The sequence below is a fragment of the Calonectris borealis genome, chromosome 3, assembly GCF_964195595.1.
Source record: "Calonectris borealis chromosome 3, bCalBor7.hap1.2, whole genome shotgun sequence".
NCBI lineage: Eukaryota > Metazoa > Chordata > Aves > Procellariiformes > Procellariidae > Calonectris > Calonectris borealis.
In genome coordinates this window covers 104,950,724-104,970,017 of record NC_134314.1, presented here as the reverse complement: position 1 = coordinate 104,970,017, position 19,294 = coordinate 104,950,724, and the positions used below count along the sequence as shown (strand labels likewise).

The following is a 19,294-nucleotide window of genomic DNA, read 5'->3' as shown; positions in this document are numbered from 1 at the left end:
CATATTTTATCTTTCCCCTCTTTTTTTTAACCTCTCCTCTCCTTCCCTCCCCTCTCAGTGTACTTATCAATTGTTCCTAAAGGATCTTGCTGCTCATATGTCCTGTGTTTCCATTCCTTGTTATTCCTGTTTTTTTAAACTTTACATGTTTCCCTGTCTTGTCTTTTTGCTTTTTCCATTCCAGGCACTGACACACATGTAGTAACTTATAGTCACTTGTTTTTTATCAGGGAGGGAAACAAAACATTTTTCCATCTTCCATTCTCTTCATCCTTGACAAAGTTCCTCCCTCTTCAAATTTAACTAGGTATTTCCAGAAACTCTTATTCATGCAAGTAGTCTCATCAGCTACAGTGTGCATCAAATCAGGATTTCAGTATAAGCTACCTTTTTTAAAAAAGCAGTTCCTTGATGAGGAATTTTCCTTAAAGGAGAGAAAAATACCCCTCCCCAACCCCCATCCCAAATCTGCGTACAAAGGAAAACAGTGATCCACCATAAACAAATGGAAAAGGAGGAATCCACTTTTTCTTTTTCTCTTCTCCCTTCCCTTGTGTTATATTCACTCTGCTAAGTGAAGCCCTGCAATACAGTTTCAACTTAGAGAGAAGAATGTATATTCACTCTTTACAAGGATATGAATTAAATAGGTGCCATGGATTGCTTTCAGCTGTTCATTTTAGGATTGCTAGAAGGAAAATCCTTCTGCCCACTTGTTTGCCCCCGCAGAACATGGAGTATCTGATACTTGTCTCACAGACTTCCATCTCCAGCTGTACTTTTTGTGGCTTCTCTGATGGCAGCTGCAAGGAACAAGGGATCCAGGAAGGTGTACACTAATGAGGGCAATACAGTTGGTGCAGATTGTGGAGTTTACTTTCTCTGCTTGATGAGCCAGCTTGAGCACCTGCTCTGGAGTGTGCTTTCCCCCTCTCACCCACATAAGCACTGCTTAACCCTGGTAGAATCAGCCCCATTATGTTGATTAAACTATGTCACTGTGTTACAGACATTCACTTGATGATTTTTTTTTTTTTTTTAGTTATGGCATTTATTTTTAACTCACACTTTGCCATGTGCTCCATAGAACAATACCACTGAGTGATACTGTGTTTTCAATAAAAATGCACGAGTTCATTCTCTCCTCACACAGAGTAGAGTGAATCAGAAGGAATTCCATTGCAGCAGGGACAGGAAACATCATATGAGGGCAAAACTAATGAGAAAGAAGTTGGATCTACCACATTTTTGCTTTAGTGATGTCTTTGTCATCCAGTTGCAATTTTTGAATTTGTGCTTACAAATATTTTTGTACAAAATGATAGTTTGATACTATTTGGCTCTGAAAAGACTAGCATTTGTTATATCTTGCAAAAACCCAGAACTTTCCTGGCATACTAAAAATGTGTACCTATAACATATGCGTTTTACTTGTAAACCTTATACTGTTGCCAAAACCTCAATTGTAAATTCCTTCTTAAAGGATTTGCTCATTAAAATCTGTGATTTATATTTTAATAAAAATGAAAAAGATTAGAAAATTATGTCTGCATTACTTTCCTACTATAATTTTTCTGACAAACATTCCTTTATTAGTATAGGGAAGAATATATGAAGCTAAAGATCTTTTAGAATATTTAGTCAGCAAAGATGCTACATTTTATTCACCATTTTCTGCAGTAATTGAAACTCAAGATAGCTTCATAATAAATAACCATTTAACAGTTATTTTGCTATAGCAAGAGACAGGTTGTCTTTACTGAAATATATTTTACAAATCTTTGGTGTTCGTGCAGCTGAAGACAAACAGGCAAAGAGAGAACAGACCAGTATGAGTGGTGGCAACAATGAGCTTCCTTTGTGTTCATGCTTATAGTGAAATCTGCATGGAGTGAATCATTGTGTGTATTGATGCTTGACATTCATGTATCATACAGCACATTTTTAAAAAAAATATAATCTGGCTGTGTTAATGAACCTGTACTTGTTTTTCCATTAATTTGATTTGATTTAATCATTTTAAAGGTGTTCGTTTGTCAGTGTAGCAAATTGATACAGTATGTAGCACCTAAGAGGCTAACATCTTTGTTTTGTTTGGGTGGTGTATGATCTAGTGTAAATGTACTGTACAATGGGGTACTCAACCAAAGCATGCTCCATAGATCTATTCGTAGTCAAAATTTGCAGTTATTTGCTATTAAAGAACCAGCACTTATTCACTCCTCTGGGACAAATCTTGAAACATTTAAGGGATACGGGTCCCTCTTCCTCTTGATTTCTGAATTCACTACCCTCTGAAAATTACAGAAAAACAAGGTAAAATTAATATACAAAGTAAGTTCATATTTCTTTCTTGCCCTAGATTTAGCAGTTTTTACACCATACCAGTTTCTGCTCACTGCATGCACGCTTGCTGGCTGTGCAAACAGTTCCCAGGTCACCTTGTTTACAGCACAGCTGCCACCATCTCACGTAGATGCCCCGGTCCTGACGGTTTTGGATTCTAGAACGATATATGTACAGTAAGTAAGGATTTCTTCTTTCCTGACAACACAATAGTGCATCAGTTTATTCAAGAATTCCAGTGAGTTCAATCAGGGAAAGGGTTTGTGACATAAAATTAAATTTATTATGATTAAATGCATAGAAGTGATTAGTTTAGTGGTTCCGTGAACCTTCTGATTATCACTTGCCAACTTAATTTCCATTTTGTCTTTACGCAATCAGTATAACCTACATATGGGCATAGCCTCTGCAAACTTCAGTGCAGGAAATGTTCTGGTGATATGCCCGTTTTGTAGCCCCTGCTTCGTGTGTTATTGTAATCATTTATCTATTGAGTACAAATACTGCATTAGAGGTATGCCTTAGATTTATTTTTATGGTTGCAAAGCTATGTTTTCAAATTCTGAAAATAACCCCACAAAGTCCCCTAAACAAAGCCTTACATTTTTCAGTATGGTCTGAATCTTTGCTGGTCTTAATCATATTTTGCTTTTATTTGCAGATGGAAAGAACCAGTAGAAGTAAATGGAATCCTAGATCGCTATATAATTTATATTGCCAACAATGAGCAAAATTTTACAAAGTGGAATGTAATCTATAACAACACAGAACTTTTTCTGGATTTTACTATTCAGCAGCTTTTCCCGGGTACTGAATACCTCATAAAACTAGCTGTAAGTTTTAAAGATGTGTAGCAGAAGTGTAAAATGGTGAAAATTATTCTGATTTTGTTAACATCTTAAATACTTAATGGTTCATGTGTCCACTTTGTTTATCCTCTTCTTTCTGAAACTATGGTGCATGAGCCATCCTAAACAACAGGCCGTCAAAAAATGTGTATGTAATTTAAATACAGATTTTCTTCAAGGATAAGTTGGATGATAACTGATAGAGAATTGACCAGAAATACATGAAAGACTTAAAAAATGTTTCCTGCCCCCAACTTACGAGAAAATGTTGAATGTATTTGAAAATGTTAGCCTTTCATATTTTGTACCACGATAATTTGCTCCTTCTTCATAAAATCTGTATGTAGAAGGAAATAGCAGAGAGGAAAAAAGTTCAGTGTAAAGTAGCAGTTTGTTTATTGAAAACATTTTAAAAGACCTTGCTGTTTTCATTGCATTTCTTTATCATTGGTTTTATTTTGTGATGAAATAAAACAGCTTCAGCTCAGTAACAAACCTGAAAATATGTGCATAAAAGCATGGGATTATCCCTTGTTTTAAGCGCACTGTTCATTTTATAACAATACCTATATAAGGATATTTGCTTTGATAAATGCCATAGGAAAATATTCTGCTCTTGATTATGAATAAATTTACATTTATGTAGACAGGGTATGCATTCATTTTTTCTTAACATGCTCTTGAATGTTCTAAATATTATACCACAAAAAATAAACTACCTTCAGGTAATGATAAGGATTTGACTTGAACTTGAAAAAGCAAGGATATTCAGTCTAATTAAAGCTTAGATTCATGTTAAAATTAATTCATTTGTGCCTAGACATTTCAGCATAGTAAATTGTATAGAATATAAAATAGCACCATGTCCAAAACTAGGCAGTACTTCAACAAGCATTTTACGCCTTTATAAGCAAGCGGGACTACCAAAAGAATTTATGCTGTCCTTCACTGTGCCAGAGCTCTTCTCAGCTCCTGCCCAGCTCCTGTGCATGGGAGGCACAAGGAGAGAGGATCAGGGGAGAATTAACAGCGACGATCTGGAGAGCAACTGGGACTGCTTCTTTTGGTGGCTCTGCCTTGAGATATGGTTAAAACAAAGAAGTGTTGTGTGGACTTTGTTTTTACTTCATTAATGTGTACAGCTTTTCTAGAAGCTACTGAATGCAGTTTTAGGAATCTTTGATCTTTATGTTTTATTTCTCATTTCTTTGTTTGTTTTGGGTGTTGCTTTTTTGTTTGTTTGTTTATTTTTTTAAAATATTTGCATGGCATCAGTGGTAACCAGAAAGTAAGAAAAGATAATTTCTTATGGTGATGAAGGTAACCAGATTTACCTGGATAAAATGCAAGGGTCTGTGATAGGCAGGTTAGAAGATCTAAATGTCCTTGCAGGTTTGAAAATGGCAAGTCTAAAAGTGCATGAAATGCCCATATCTTTGAGGTGATAGCTTTCTTAAAACATTTGAACCCGTTGTATTTGGAACTTGTCAGATTAGTTTGAGAAGAATGTAATATTTGTAATATTAGAGATATACAAGTTATGAAGCTTAAACGTGGCCAAATGTTATACCTGATGAAAAAAACAAACAAACAAACAAACCCAAAAAACCCAAATCAAACATACACACCTGGAAAGAAATTGAAATATTTAGTGTTTCACATATAATTTAATCTGAATTTCAATAAAACTTTTAAAGTAAGAACAACAATAGCATACCTTCAACACTAGAAACTTAATGCTTCCTGGTTTTTTGGTTAGAATGAAATATTTCTATCAGCTAGAACCTTTTTCTTTTCCTTGTTTCACAGGTAATGTTAATTTTGTTTTGTATCGATGAAAAAAACTGGTTTTGGTTTATGTGGTAAATTGGAAGTTGAGTTCAAAAGTTGCAGCTTTGAACACAGGAATGAGGATCCTTATCAGTTGAACTTTCAGACCTCACAGGCTGCTGGCTTTAACTTTTGTATGACCAAGGTTAATATAAGTACCTGAAATAAAGTTAACAAAATATTTATCTTTATATGCTGTTACCAATTTTCACAATTGATAACTGCCTTTTAATATGTAGTAATTGTATTTGTAAATGAGCGCAACAGCTTTTATAAGCAAATCTAATGCTTCTTTCCAAAAGTCAGCTAGAAGTCTTAAGGTCATGTCTCCACGGGTTAGTGCAAAGGAACTTGCTTTTGCTCTGTTCATGCTCTAAGCTGGATGCGTGTGAGCCAGGTCAATCTGAAAGCAAATGAGAAGCTGAAAGGCTGCATTTAGTAGCTGGGGTGGCACACCCATTTATATGACTTGAGTGCTTTTTGTGATTTAACGGTTAAGCTAGTATCTCCTCATGGCTGTGTTGTGTGGATAAGCTAGCTCAGGTACTGGCTGGAGGATCACTGTGTGGTGTCTTGTTATGTGGTTTGTATCTGTCCCTTGGCTTTCTAGACACTTTGGTATTTTTGCAAATTTTGCCTCAAATCTATTTCTCAGTGAAGTTCAGAATGGCACAATGGGTCTCGACCTGGGTGTAGATTTTCACGGCTTTGAGCATCACTGGATGTGATTGCCAGAGTCCCAGCAATGTCCAGTCCATTTGGTTGCGCTAATCTAAAATCTCACTATTTAAAATACAGATGAGCTTTCTTGTACTGATTTTCATTAGAAGAATCAGAAACTCCCAGAAAGTTTCAGAGATACAAAAATTGAGCTTCATGAAATTCAAGAAATAAATGAACGGGAAGGCTGCTGTACCAAGCTCTTAAATGAAAAAGCCCTCCACTGCTGAGGAAGACTCTGTGGAACTTGTTTAGCAAGGCATTGAGGAATGTACGAGGAAGAGGTCTTTCAGAGCTGGTCTTTTTGGCTTCTTCATGAAACCAGTAGAAGCAAAATAATTTGAAGAATAGTCTGCCTTTGCTGGAAGGATGATGATCTTAAATATTTTCCTTATCAAAATGCTAACAGTTATCTGAGCATCTGTCTAAGCTGACTTTTTTTTTTTTTTTAAAAAAAAACCACTATCATGTTTAAAGTAAGTGCCATTTTTGGATGTTCCCAAAACTGAGGTTGCATTCTTTCATCTTTATTTGATAGCCCAGACTGAACGCAGAGAGTCATTCTGTAGTTGTGTTGGGAGTGTAATTTCCAGTGAAATCAAGACAATCTTGGTTTATAAAATAGCCTCATTTACAAACAGTTCTTACTTTTACCCATGGGGCTAGTATACACTTTTGGACCGGGGTAGGAAATATGTTGACTGCTTTCTGATTTGAAACACACTGGGAAATGGGAAATTGAAGCTAATCTTTTCAAATAAAATATACTGGATTTGGAGAAACATTTTATTCCTGGAGACCTGGACAGCAAGGTTATTTTTCCTTTGTGAGCTGATGATCCAGAGCGGGCTACTTGTCCATTTTAGCACATGGGAAACTCCTAAAAACACAGGTGATCCCATAAGTTTTAATTAAGACTATGTCTGAATCTGAATCTTTGTTGAGTTCAGGTTTTGATTTATTTTATTGCTAAACAATAAAATTAAAAATAAACAATAAACTAAACCAAAAATCTTTAAATCCAGTACAGAGTTTATATATTCTTGTATTTTTTTTTTAACTTCTCTAAGAACTCCTGTCTTTTGTCATTGATCTTAGTGCAACTGATTGGAAAACCAGCACACATAAGGACCATAGCTGTGTAGTCTTATGTTTGTGCATGTAAAACTTTAAAAGCCTGTTATATGGGGTGATATGCACATTTTCTTGCATGTTGTATTGTTTCATAATCAAACAAAATGTAAAAATCGTGTAATTAATCTTTTCTTCTCTGGTACCTGAAATACAAATGATTTGACTTTGTTATCCACAAACATGTAATAATAACTGTTACATATTGATTTATAGTAGAGTGGTTTTTCACTATTTTAATTTCATCTGCACACCACTCTGTGTGCTGTCATGAAGTTCAGGACTGTCTGAATGGCGTTTTTTTCTCAATGACTATTCATCGAGATAATTTTTTAAGTGTGTGGAAGTTGGTCAGTAGTTCCAGTGTCTGGAACTTGTGAGAGCTTTTCAGTCAATTCCAGAAGAGTTTTGCACTGTAAATGATATATATTGTACTGTAATTTTCTTTAATTGTGGCTGCAAAAGCAGTGGAAATCTAGTTGTGATTATGACTCACAGTCAAATGCAAAATGCTGCAAATCAAACATTAGTATAATGTTTTAGCTATATTATACCTAAAAACTAAGTATCGTGAGTAGCACATCTTGTTATTTAAGAAAAGAGGTAAACAAATCTATGTTAAGACAAGTATCTTCTATGAAAAGCACAGACTTACTAAGTTTAGATATGTAAAAATTATAAAACTTTACAAAATATCATTGCTAAAATTTTTAGTATTACATTGAAATATGTTTATTTGTTTTGATTCATATTTTAAGGCTTGCACTGGAGGTGGATGTTCAATAAGCGAAGCTAGCACAGCTATAACAGATGAGAGTACACCAGAAGGTGTTCCTGCTTCAAAAGCCCAGTCATATTCATCTGACTCCTTTAACATCTCGTGGACTAAGCCTGAGTATCCGAATGGTAAGTGAACTCTTTTAGCCTCAAGTTAAAAAGATGATTAGTAAAGGTAAATTAATATTCTAAATGGCAGCTTATATGTGGTGCTTAATTTTTAATGATCATTTTAGCACATAAAATACCTGAGATAGTATCATTGTCTGCAGCTAGGAGATTGTGGTTTTCAGCCTATCATACGGTTTGAGTGGCTCAAAAGTGCTCCCTTTTGATAGTTCTTGTGTACTGCATCTCATTGTTTAATCTTTTCCAGGACAACTGAGCTGAGGAATAGGCTTTCTTGGAGAATATTAGTCTAGGATGTTCATTTCACCCTCCAATAAAACATTAATTTCTTTTACATTAATTGATATGTAATAATCATTAGATTTGTGTTCTATGTAGTGATCTTGAAGGTGTACATTTCCATGGCTGTGGAAGTTAAATAACATACTTGCTTTTGTTTAGAAATGTTTTCCATTGCGAAATGTCCATGTGTAAAACCTTTGGACAAATTTTACATTTCTAATGGTATTGCATAGTATCATATGGCCTTGGAATTCACCTTGATTTTATTATCATGTATGTAATATGCTGTGTTTAAATCACAGCAGAGGAAGCTATGCAGAAATCACTGAATTTAAAGCCACAGAAATGTTTTTCTTCATTGGCTTATCATATTGTTATATATCAATTATTTCTCACAGTGGTTTCACATTAATTTCATTTTTCCCCTGCAAGTTTTTCCCCACTTTCAATTGTGGTAGAGCACATCCTACTTGTACGACTTCACTACAAGGCACTTTAAATGATTCCCCAAAAATTGGTGATTATAAAGCTACATATATGTAATATTCTGTAAGGTTTTACATTACTTTTAGAAAGAAATAAGAGTATGTCATCTGCTGTTAAATAATGCATTTGATAATTTATGGTTCTTTGTATGGGAATCATATTGGAAGATTTTGCCTCCTAGCCCCTTAGAAGCCCTCTTACCCTGTTTCTAAAATCCCATGAGCATATGTGGCAAAGGCTTAGAGGGAGGCAAAGAGGAAGGAAAAAGGGGAGGGGTAAGGGATGGGGTGGGGCAAAAGGGGGGAAGGAAGGCAGGAAGGCCATTTATGTGGCTTAGTGGCTAAAGTCTGAATAATTTTCAATAAAATGGGCATTTTTTCTGTGTAATAGTTCATGTCAGGACCTGATCAGTTATCCTTTCATTGTGGGAAAAAAATAGTTTAGGGAGTTGTTTAACTAATCAAATAAATATAAATACATACATACATATATTTATATATGCATATCAACAGCACAGGATGAAGACCTATAGTTTGATAAATAAATTTCCACAAGCTTCCTTTAAAATAACTAAAAGTTTGGAATACACGACTAAATTTGCATGTTGTATCTTGTTATTAACACAGCATTTGTTATGTACAGCTTGGCTCTCCTTTTAAATACAATAAATAGGTTGTTAGGAAACAACTGAGGGTAAGTTGTTGCACCCTCAGTAAGTTTGCAGACGACACCAAGCTGGGCAGGAGCGTTGATCTTCTGGAGAGTAGGAAGGCTCCGCAGAGGGACCTGGACAGGCTGGATCGATGGGCTGAGGCCAATTGTATGAGGTTCAACAAGGCCAAGTGCCGGGTCCTGCACTTCGGCCACAACAACCCCATGCAACGCTACAGGCTTGGGGAAGAGTGGCTGGAAAGCTGCCCAGAGGAAAAGGACCTGGGGATGCTGGTCAACAGCTGGCTGAACATGAGCTGGCAATATGCCTAGGTGGTCAAGAAGGCCAACAGCATCCTGGCCTGTATCAGAAATAGCGTGGCCACCAGGACTAGGGGAGTGATCGTGCCCCTGTACTCGGCGCTGGTGAGGCTGCACCTCGAATACTGTGTTCAGTTCTGGGCCCCTCACTACAAGAAGGACATTGAGGTGCTGGCGCATGTCCACAGAAGAGCGATGAAGCTGGTGAAGGGTCTAGAGCACAAGTCTTATGAGGAGCGGCTGAGGGAACTGGGGTTGTTTAGTCTGGAGAAAAGGATGCTCAGGGGAGACCTTATAACTCTCTACAACTACCTGAAAGGAGATTGTAGCGAGGTGGGTGTCAGTCTCTTCTCCCAGGTAACAAGTGACAAGAGGAAATAGCCTCAAGTTGTGCCAGGGGAGGTTTAGATTGGATATTAGGAAAAAATTCTTCACTGAAAGGGTTATCAAGCATTGGAACAGACTGCCAGGGAAGTGGTTGAGTCACCATCCCTGGAAGTATTTAAAAGACGTGTAGATGTGGTGTTTAGGGACATGGTTTAGTGGTGGAGTTGGCAGTGCTAGGTTAATGATTGGACTTGATGATCTTAAAGGTCCTTTCCAACCTAAATGGTTCTATGAAATACAATAAATAGCTTGTTAGGAAAGCTGAACTGCATGAGCAACAGATGCGATAAGAATCAGGAGAGCTTTATAAAAGAAATTACATTCTTCTATCCCTTGTCCATTCATCCTTGGAAACTGGAGGTTTCAACAGCCTCGATGACGACACTGTTCACCTCTATATTGGTGTTTTGAACAATGCGTTTAGGAATTACCAAATTGGCCGTATAGCCTACTCTCTGTAATCCTGAATACACCCTGTGTAGGCCTTCTGTGTATATTTCTTCCCTTTAAAAATATTCTCTGGTATTTTCACATCTTCTCACTGTTTGAAGCCCATAGGGTATTTTTCCTTTGGTACTGTTGTTATTTTTTGGTGATATGTGGATATCATGCATGTTGCTGTTGGAGGGTTTTCCTTAGCGTTAGAACTGATGGAAGGGATTCAGCGAAGTCAGCTGCTGGCTGTCCTGCCTTGCAGGGAAAGGCTTCTGCTTTTCACCTGTGAGCTCTTGCTGAGTGGTTAAGAGTGGAAGAATTGCTATCTCATGAGCATTTGGCAGCCAGAAGGGCATTAGGGAGAGGGACTTTGTTTTTCCACTATAACATGCTCACACTTGCACAATGGTCAAGAAGGGATATGCAAATTTTGTCTCATTTCTCTTCTTTCTTTTCCCCCACTTTTTTGGGAGTTTCAAAATGGTCATATAACTAATAACACATTTTCCCATTCTCCTATTTCTTTCTTTCCAATTTTCTATTTCCATCCCTTTCCTTATTTCATAAAAACAATTAAAAAAAAAACACCTCTAAAACTTTTCACTGAGCAACTGTTTAATCAGGAAAGCTTGCGTTGTTCAGTGACTTTGTTTTGTCCATCCTCAGCATATCTTTTGGGCTGCCTAGTGGCCATATCATTTATAATTGCTCTCTGTGTCAGTATTTTAAAAATGTGCAGGAGGCTGAAAAATATCATAATATCATGCAGTTACTGAACTTGGCTTTGTTTCAGGTAGAAACCTCAGAATTGCGAAGATTTGCGTATCATAAATTGTCAACTCCTTAGTAGATCTCTGGGGCCATTCCTTTATCTCCCTCCTCCTTTCTTCTGATACTATATGACACAAGTTACTGTTTATTTCCATGTGCTGAGGAAGCTTATTAGCTGTTGTTGATGTTGAATGGGTATGTAGGCTGATTGGGGTTTGGACAACATAGACTTTACTATGCTCTCTTGGTACATACGGAGTCCAGCTACTTGCCACCAATTAGAAAAAGTTATGGCAGATTAATATGCTATCCTTGAGGCCAAGGTAAATAGGATTAAAGATTGTTTGGCTTCTTTATAAAGATGGCGCAATGAGGGGAGTCAAGCTTTGAGATAAGGGACCATCTAGACGTCAAAGGCTAGTGTTATCCAAACATGGATATTGAATTTCTGGGCCCCGTTTTTGGTTGAATTTAAGGCCAATTTACATTATTTTGCAAAAAAATTTCATTTCCTAGAAAATGAGAAACGATACACTTAATTCTTTCTTGAAAGTTGCTTCAGAGATGTTATTTATGTACCAGGTGTAGAACATTTGGAAGATGATATGCTGAATATATTTGTAATATGCACATTTTTCTTTTGTTTTATTTTCAAACGAATAATAAAATGGTTGATGGGTCATGGCCCAGAGGTATGCCACTTTACAGCAGAACCCTCCTCTATTTCTATCACATACATGTCACATACATAAATGGTGTAATATAAGCAATATTGACCATTTAGTTGAGGGCAAGATATGGAGAGGCTTGTGAAATAACATGTGGTATCAGATATTCTGTTTTGAGCCTTCACTATTATAGGGGCCTCAATAAAGAATCATATATTCTTCAGACCACATTCATTATAGTCTTGCCATATAGTTTGAGGTCTGCTCTTTTAAAATCCATTCACATAAAAAAGTGACCGTATCTCTTTTCACCATTGAAAATTTTCCTTACATGGTCACTTCTCAGAACCTTCACTTTATTTGTGTACAGGTCATAGTTAAAACCAACTCTTGATCTGGACTATATCTTCCAAGACTATATGGAATTTGTATGGGAAATATTAGGTATAGTAAAAAATGATTTATAAAATTATTCAGTGAACTAATTCAGTACTTGTTCCTGCAAATCCTTGTGCTTGTGAGAGATGATTTGTGTTTGTAGTCAGTGAAATTGATGTAGGTAAAAGTATGTTTGCCTAAGATTTGACCTCTAGATTATACCTTAAGAGTAAGGTGCTTGTAGCACTTTAGATTCCAAACCTCTTTTCATCTTTAATCTCTGGAATACCATTGACAGACTATATGGCCTTATCCAGGGAGGGAGAGGAGGAAGAAAAAGTGGAATGTGTAGCTTTCTTCAGTTTAAGCTTAATCTACATTGTTGGATTTCTTTTCAAAAGTGAAACATAATTGTACTATAGTCAATAGAGATTTTTGTCTTCAGTGAAACCAAGATTTAATCTAGCTACCTAGACTTAATAATTATGGAGAAACTGCATCTTTTCAGGGTGACCATGTGTCACTCAAGAAGCCTTGTAAATCACAAAAATGTGCTATACTCTTCAATATTTCATGGATGGTAAACTTCAGGAATATCTAGCAAGTCTTGAGAAGCACGTAAACTTTGGGCGGACTTTGAACTTTTTCTCAGTGTGCTTTGGAAACATCCTGGTGAAATAGAGAGGCTAAGTTATTTATCCCTGGCCAAAAAGAATTATTGCCTAACTTAGAAAAATGGCTTCACATCTCAAATTCAGACTGCTAGCCCTTTTGTCCTGAAATGTACTTTTTTTTTCTTTCTTTTCATTCTGTAATTTTCTGCATCAGAGTCATGTAAAGCAAAGGCAGAAGTAAAATCAAAAGAAAATGGATCAGCTTGTTAAAGATGATTGTTCTCTAACAGTACTGGGAGGACTAACAAAAGCTCACAGTGTTGACCAGCAAGCTGCTCCTCAGATTGTAGATGCTGCATAGTGCTGTGGTTTTAGGAACCCTTTAAAATAATGGTCCAGTTAATTAATACTGAGTTATAGTGGGGATCCCATATAACACCCACATTAATATTAAATGATCTCATTATGATTCATGCTGTTACCATAAATATCAAAGGAATTAATAATGATTTATCCATTACCTTAAAAGGTTAGTGTTACTGGTATAGGTAAAACACATCCTTAATGCCAGAATTCACATTTTTCCTCTGAGATAAATATAATATTTTTATATATATATATATATATATATATATATAAAATTTGTTTATTTAATGTAGGGCAAATATCAACCATTAATGCCCTTGCTTTACAAGCAACTAGACATGGAACCCCAAGGGATTTTTGCTCTAGGAAGCCTGTCAAATGTGGTAGGATTGATAGTGTGAGATTTACCAGGACTTCCTCCCACACACACGTCTCTGCTGTCTGACTTGAGTTTAGCCTCTTGCTTTTCTAGAAGAGAAAAGAATTGAGGAGTCTGTGAATCACTTCACCATACTCAGCTCTGCATTGCTTTAGCATATAAATCTTTTGAAGTATAACTCTTCAAAGCTCAGCTGAAACAGTTGTGTATACACTTTTATTTACGAAGCATTTCTCTATTCAGTAGAGGGAAAACCTTTTCTCAATTTCAAACAGAATCTTCCTCAATGTAGTTTCAAACAGTTCAGTTTTAAGGGAAGGAAAGATGAACTGAGCTGTATTTTTACAATACGAAGATGTTTTCTGTAATGGGAAGATTAGAAGGCATCTTCTGGACTGAAATCACTTCTAATGAATCCTATAGCTTCGCATTTATTGGCCTTAAGATTTCACATTTAAATAGCTTTTAAAAAACGAGAATATTCAGAAGTGAGAAAGATGGAGGAATAGCCCTGAGAAAAAGGATTCCTTTGCAAGCTCAACTTCCAAAGTCTAAGCAAATCTGTAAAATTCAGTCTTTAGTTCATTAAATTCAGAACACTATGTATGTATAGTCTGTCCAGGATTCATGCTATCCTATTATGCACCTTTGGAAGAACAAAGGTTTAGATTTCCTTATAAATGTGATAAGGAATCACCTGCAATTTTTTAGTTAGGATTAGCCAATTACACCAGAAGGACCATTCTCTCCTCTATCTAAAAGTCTTGTTAATGTTTGTTTTGAGTTTGCAAATATGTTTTCTTTCTTTGGATTGAATAGGTAAGCAATAGTTTACTTCAGGACTTTTTCTACAGCATACTGAGAAGGAAACAGCAATCCATACTGTTTTGTGGTTTTGTTTAGAAAAGCAGGTAAAACTGTTTTCCAAACCCCGCCACCCTCCAAATTAATGAAGTATCTAGTTTGTTGGCAAAATGCAGAAAATCTGAGATAATTATCAATAAGAATGAGTATCAATAAGGTGTCTTGTGTGACAAAATTATTTCTTACCTATTTATTGTAGTTACAGCACTGGCCTGAGTTATCCTTCAACGTTTCAGTTATATTGTACATCACTATTTTTTTTCGAAGTCTAAAACTGTTAAGATGTGAGATGGTTTTGTGTGTCTTTCCAGTTCTTGTTTCGATAGCCATATGCAGAGTAGGCTGTGAAACAGAATTGCCTCAGTTTTCCTGATTCCAAGGTGATGTTAGCTGTTATTCAGAAACAAGTTTGTTAAGGGGTAATCTTTGGAACAGTGTAATTGTTTTCAAAAGATGCAATCCACTTGCGAGGTTTTTCAACAGTTAAAAATGGGAGAGTGTTGCATACACAGTCCTGCTAAACACTTACCTGCTTAACTGTAAACTGTTTGAAATACTATTACTACCACCCTAATGTCTGTAGCATTAGTTTTCTTCTAAACTCTGTAGCTCTTTAGATATTGAGTGCTATCATATTGTTTTATAGGTATTATTACTAGCTATGGATTGTACATGGATGGTGTTCTGATGCAAAATTCATCACAGCTAAGTTGTTACGCTTATGGACTTGCTCCTTGGAGTCTGCATTCCTTCAGAGTCCAGGCATGTACTGCAAAAGGTTGTGCTTTGGGTCCATTGGTGAGTACCTTAATTTGCATTCTGGGAGTGTAATAAATGTCAGATGGCAGTGAATATCAGAGTAAATGGTGATGATTCACTCTGGTCAGTACTAACCCATCTGGCAAAATGTGACATTTAAAAAAAAATCCTGTTTAAGAGCTGCTAAAGATTTGATAGGTCATTGTTAGGCACTGTTCCAAAGTAGAACATAGGTACAGCGAAGAAAGGCAAAATTTGAGGCTGAAACACACATTATTGAAATTAAATAGAGTTAATATGTTTGAAAAGTGCAGATATGCTTTAGCCAGATTTATAAGGACGTATATAAAGAAAGAGTTACTGTTCCAGTAATGAGCAAATTTCTAGCTGCCTGACTGAAAGGACTGAAGTTAATTTGAGAATTGCAGAATCCAGAAGTGGCAACAGGAGCAAAGAAAATATGGTGATTCATAAATATCTTTTGAATGCAAGTATGCGATTGAAATATTATACTGGACATATTTTAACAGTCTTGTACAACACCCATTTTTTCAGGATTTGAGGATACAGGGATATTAAATTTGACACGTGAAAAACAAGCCTTCTGAGGCTTTTTTATTTTGTTAAAGTTTTTTAGACATATAGCTGAACTGGTAAATCCAGTATGATTTCATAGTACTGTAGCTGATGAATACTATGCTTGATTTTGTTTTCAAGCATAACTGAGAAAGAACATAACTGTGTTAATTCTGAGATTTAATTTTTTGTTTAATTCAGCTTTATGTGCGCACTTCTAATTTTGCTAACAAGAAAAAGAAGAAAAGGAAGAAAAAGGAAAAAAAGGAAGATTTGGGAGTTTTTCATGTTGTTCTGTTTATTTTTCCGTCATAATTTATAATATCACTATATTGTGCTCTGGAAAGAACTTCCAGGTTTTATTTTTATGATATAATTCGTTAGTCACTTTTCCAAGATTGCTTTCTTTCAAATGCTGGTAACATTGTCTATCTGTAGAAGATGACTAGACGTTATAACCATTAAACATTTTATAGCTTGCTCTACTTTGAAGGATATTTACTCTTAAAAGCTTGAATGGCTTTTTGCCAGTTTTTCTTGTACATTTTTTACAACTTCACATATACCCAAAAGCAAACCTTGTTTTAAGGTATTTGATGTGCAATAACCTAATCCATTGTGTTAGTAGTGATGTTTAAGACAAGTCGTTACCAGACTTTGCATACAGATGAAATATGTATGTTTTCAGTACTTCTGTCCTATCAGATAGGCATCAAAAGGACAGAACAGAACGGCAGTAGTTAGGGTTTTAAAAAATATTTTTAGTAGCCTTTTTTCACATCTTCACTGAACTGCAGACTCATAACTTGACTTTTGAAACAATTCAAAGTAGGGGTCGCTATAGCTAATACTCATCTGCATCCCATGATCACTACGCAAACTGTTTTCCAAAGCTGGTGATCCGTCTCTAATCACAGGAATTGAAGTACAACATCTTTATTTAGGCTCACCTAAGTGCTGCCAGGAAGTTAAAGCACTGCATCTTCATTTGATTTTTTTGAAAGATTTTTATATCAATTACAGAATAAATCCAACCCTTAAAAAAAAAAAAAGAAAAACCAAATGTTTTGCCTTTACTCTAAATAGTATGGGAAACCTCTCCCAGCAGTAAACTGATACTCTTCCAGCTATTTTTGTTGCTGATCTTGTGCTTAATGTGCCCTAATCGATGAATGAATGCTATGTGACTGTCTTAAATACGGGATTTCTCCAGCTTATATTTCTAAAGATCTTAATCAGTTATGAAGGCATTAGCAGTTACTGTGTTTCAATAACTTTTTTATTTGGGTTAGATAGTTTTTGTTTAACTTTTTTTTCAGTGACTACGATTTATTTTCAAATGAGATGCAAATTGATAACATGTAAATTAAGAAATGCTAAATTTTAAACTCTCTTGTAAAGCCAAGATATTGCTTTTATGTCTGCTCTAATTGGTTTTTGTTGCTTAAAGAGGAATAAGAATATGGATTATCAAAAAATAGTGTAACCTCTAATAGATTCTTCAGAGGAATTCAGGAGATCTGAAATTCTACTGGTTCTGAAATGTGTTAGCTTTTGTAAATATCTTGTAAATAAATGGAAATGGTCAACACTGAATATTTGCCATCTCAACCCACTGCTATTAAACTTAAATTTCAGGTTTTTAGCTAATGTGTATGCTAGTACTTTTCTTTTTTTTTAAACTTAGATGGATGACAATGTTTTCCCAATATTATTATTATTCCTATCCTATGATTTAGTGTTACTTATATGATATGATTATTAAGTTATTAATAAACACACCTGAAAATATCACAGAATTTTGTATAAAGTAATGTTTAGAAAAAGAAATATGAAACAGGTTTCCTGTGCCATATGTTTATATACAGAATATACACTTTTTACACAAAATATTATTTTCAAAATACACTGCAGAGGTGTAGCTGTAAAGGATACTACATGTACTGATTCTAAACAGTGTTTCAATATTTTTTTATACTGAAAAGAATAGCAGGTCATAAAGAAAAGGCTAGAGACAATACAGCTGTTGCAGCTGTTTAGGATGTGGTACAGATTGCTACAAATTCATACTGTTTTAAGAATATTTTAATCCTCTTCAGCAGAAAAAACAGTTGGTATTTATTTCTCCATGTTTCTGATGTGGTGAGATCGGAGTACCTACACTTAAGCAGCACAACATTACAGGAAATTATTTTAGTTTAGAAAGCACAGTTTAGTCAAATTCTTCCATAAGGATATTTTTGACTGAAATAGCCAAATAATCAATGTGGCACTGATCCAATAAATCCGTAAAGCATTTGTTTATCTTTAAGCATGTACTTTATCCTGTTGACTTTACTGCAATTACTCACGTATAAATATAATAGAGTGTACGAATATAGAAACATATATAGAGATATTGATGCACATCAAAGATATAGCCTGGCACTTGTAAACTATAAGCTTTCCAAATTTTACATGCTAAGAAGTAAAAGATTCATGTTTCAAGGACAGAGAAAGTATGTTTGGTTATTTTGATAACAGAGCAGGTGTGGCAGATTAAAAATAGCATTTATTAGCACTCCCATGAACTCGCAGCTGAGAGGCACTTAGAAAGGTGTGAAACCATCTTATACCTTAGAAAACACCAAATAAATAATGTATGAGAAACAAACTTGTTGCCATAAATAACACAATAGCAAATTATTTTGTTCCGTAGCACTGAATTTTTACAAGTTGTGAAATTTAAATATTAAATTTCTATAATATTGAATGAGTATTTATTTATTGATATAAAAAATCTTTCATATTCATTACGTTTTCCAGCTCTTTTATCATATTTTGTTTTCTCTTAAACATCTAGTTTTTATTGCAACTTCAATTTGTTAGGTGAAATTAGAAGTTAATTCAGGGAGCAACCAATACTCCGCAAAGGTTATTTTTTTCCTCTATCAAATATCTATAATAATTTACTACAGCGTTTAAGTGCATGTTCCTTACAGTTGTCTTTTAAAATGCAGAAACTAAAAAATCTGTGGTCTTCTATTGCTGCTTCCTCCCCTAACGCTGAGCTGAGATCATTCATCCACATGAGGTGTAATGGTGTTTTCAAGAAATTAATCTTTCATTCTTTTCCAGTATTTATTTCCTGTTCCTTACAGGGGTCCCCATATAAAGTATGTTAGTTGTTGGACAGCTTCAAACAAATGTAGGTGAAAGGAAAGTAAAATGCTTAAAAATTAGGACACCTGCAATGTTAGTTACATTTTTTTCTAAAGAAATAACTTTTCTTAAAATTTTGCATTTCTCATTCCTTCTCTGTTTGTAAACTCTGGCAACAAACCTTGATCTCATGGTTGAACTTACAGGTAGAAGCTCGGACCATGGAAGCTTCCCCCGAAGGAACAGTTGATATATTTGCTACTGTTGATGGGTCCAAAGAAATTCAATTAAAATGGCTTGCCCCAAATAAACCTAATGGAAAATTGACCTACACAGTCCTTGTCACTGGTCTCTTCTATGCTGATCAAGGTATTTTTTTTTCCTTTCTAAAAAGTTTAATGATAGCATTGATATTCCATTTCAATTTTTTTTAAA

The 19,294-nt window shown here is 35.3% G+C and overlaps 1 protein-coding gene across 1 annotated transcript in view; it reads left to right on the top strand.

Moving 5' to 3' along the window:
* Positions 1-19,294, top strand: part of USH2A (usherin) — a 391,128-nt gene that overhangs the window by 193,654 nt on the left and 178,180 nt on the right. Inside the window, exons 34-38 of the mRNA XM_075147080.1 lie at positions 2,363-2,522; positions 3,008-3,179; positions 7,634-7,781; positions 15,030-15,181; positions 19,066-19,228. Of these exons, the coding sequence (XP_075003181.1) occupies positions 2,363-2,522; positions 3,008-3,179; positions 7,634-7,781; positions 15,030-15,181; positions 19,066-19,228 (795 nt within the window). The remainder of the gene's footprint in view (positions 1-2,362; positions 2,523-3,007; positions 3,180-7,633; positions 7,782-15,029; positions 15,182-19,065; positions 19,229-19,294) is intronic.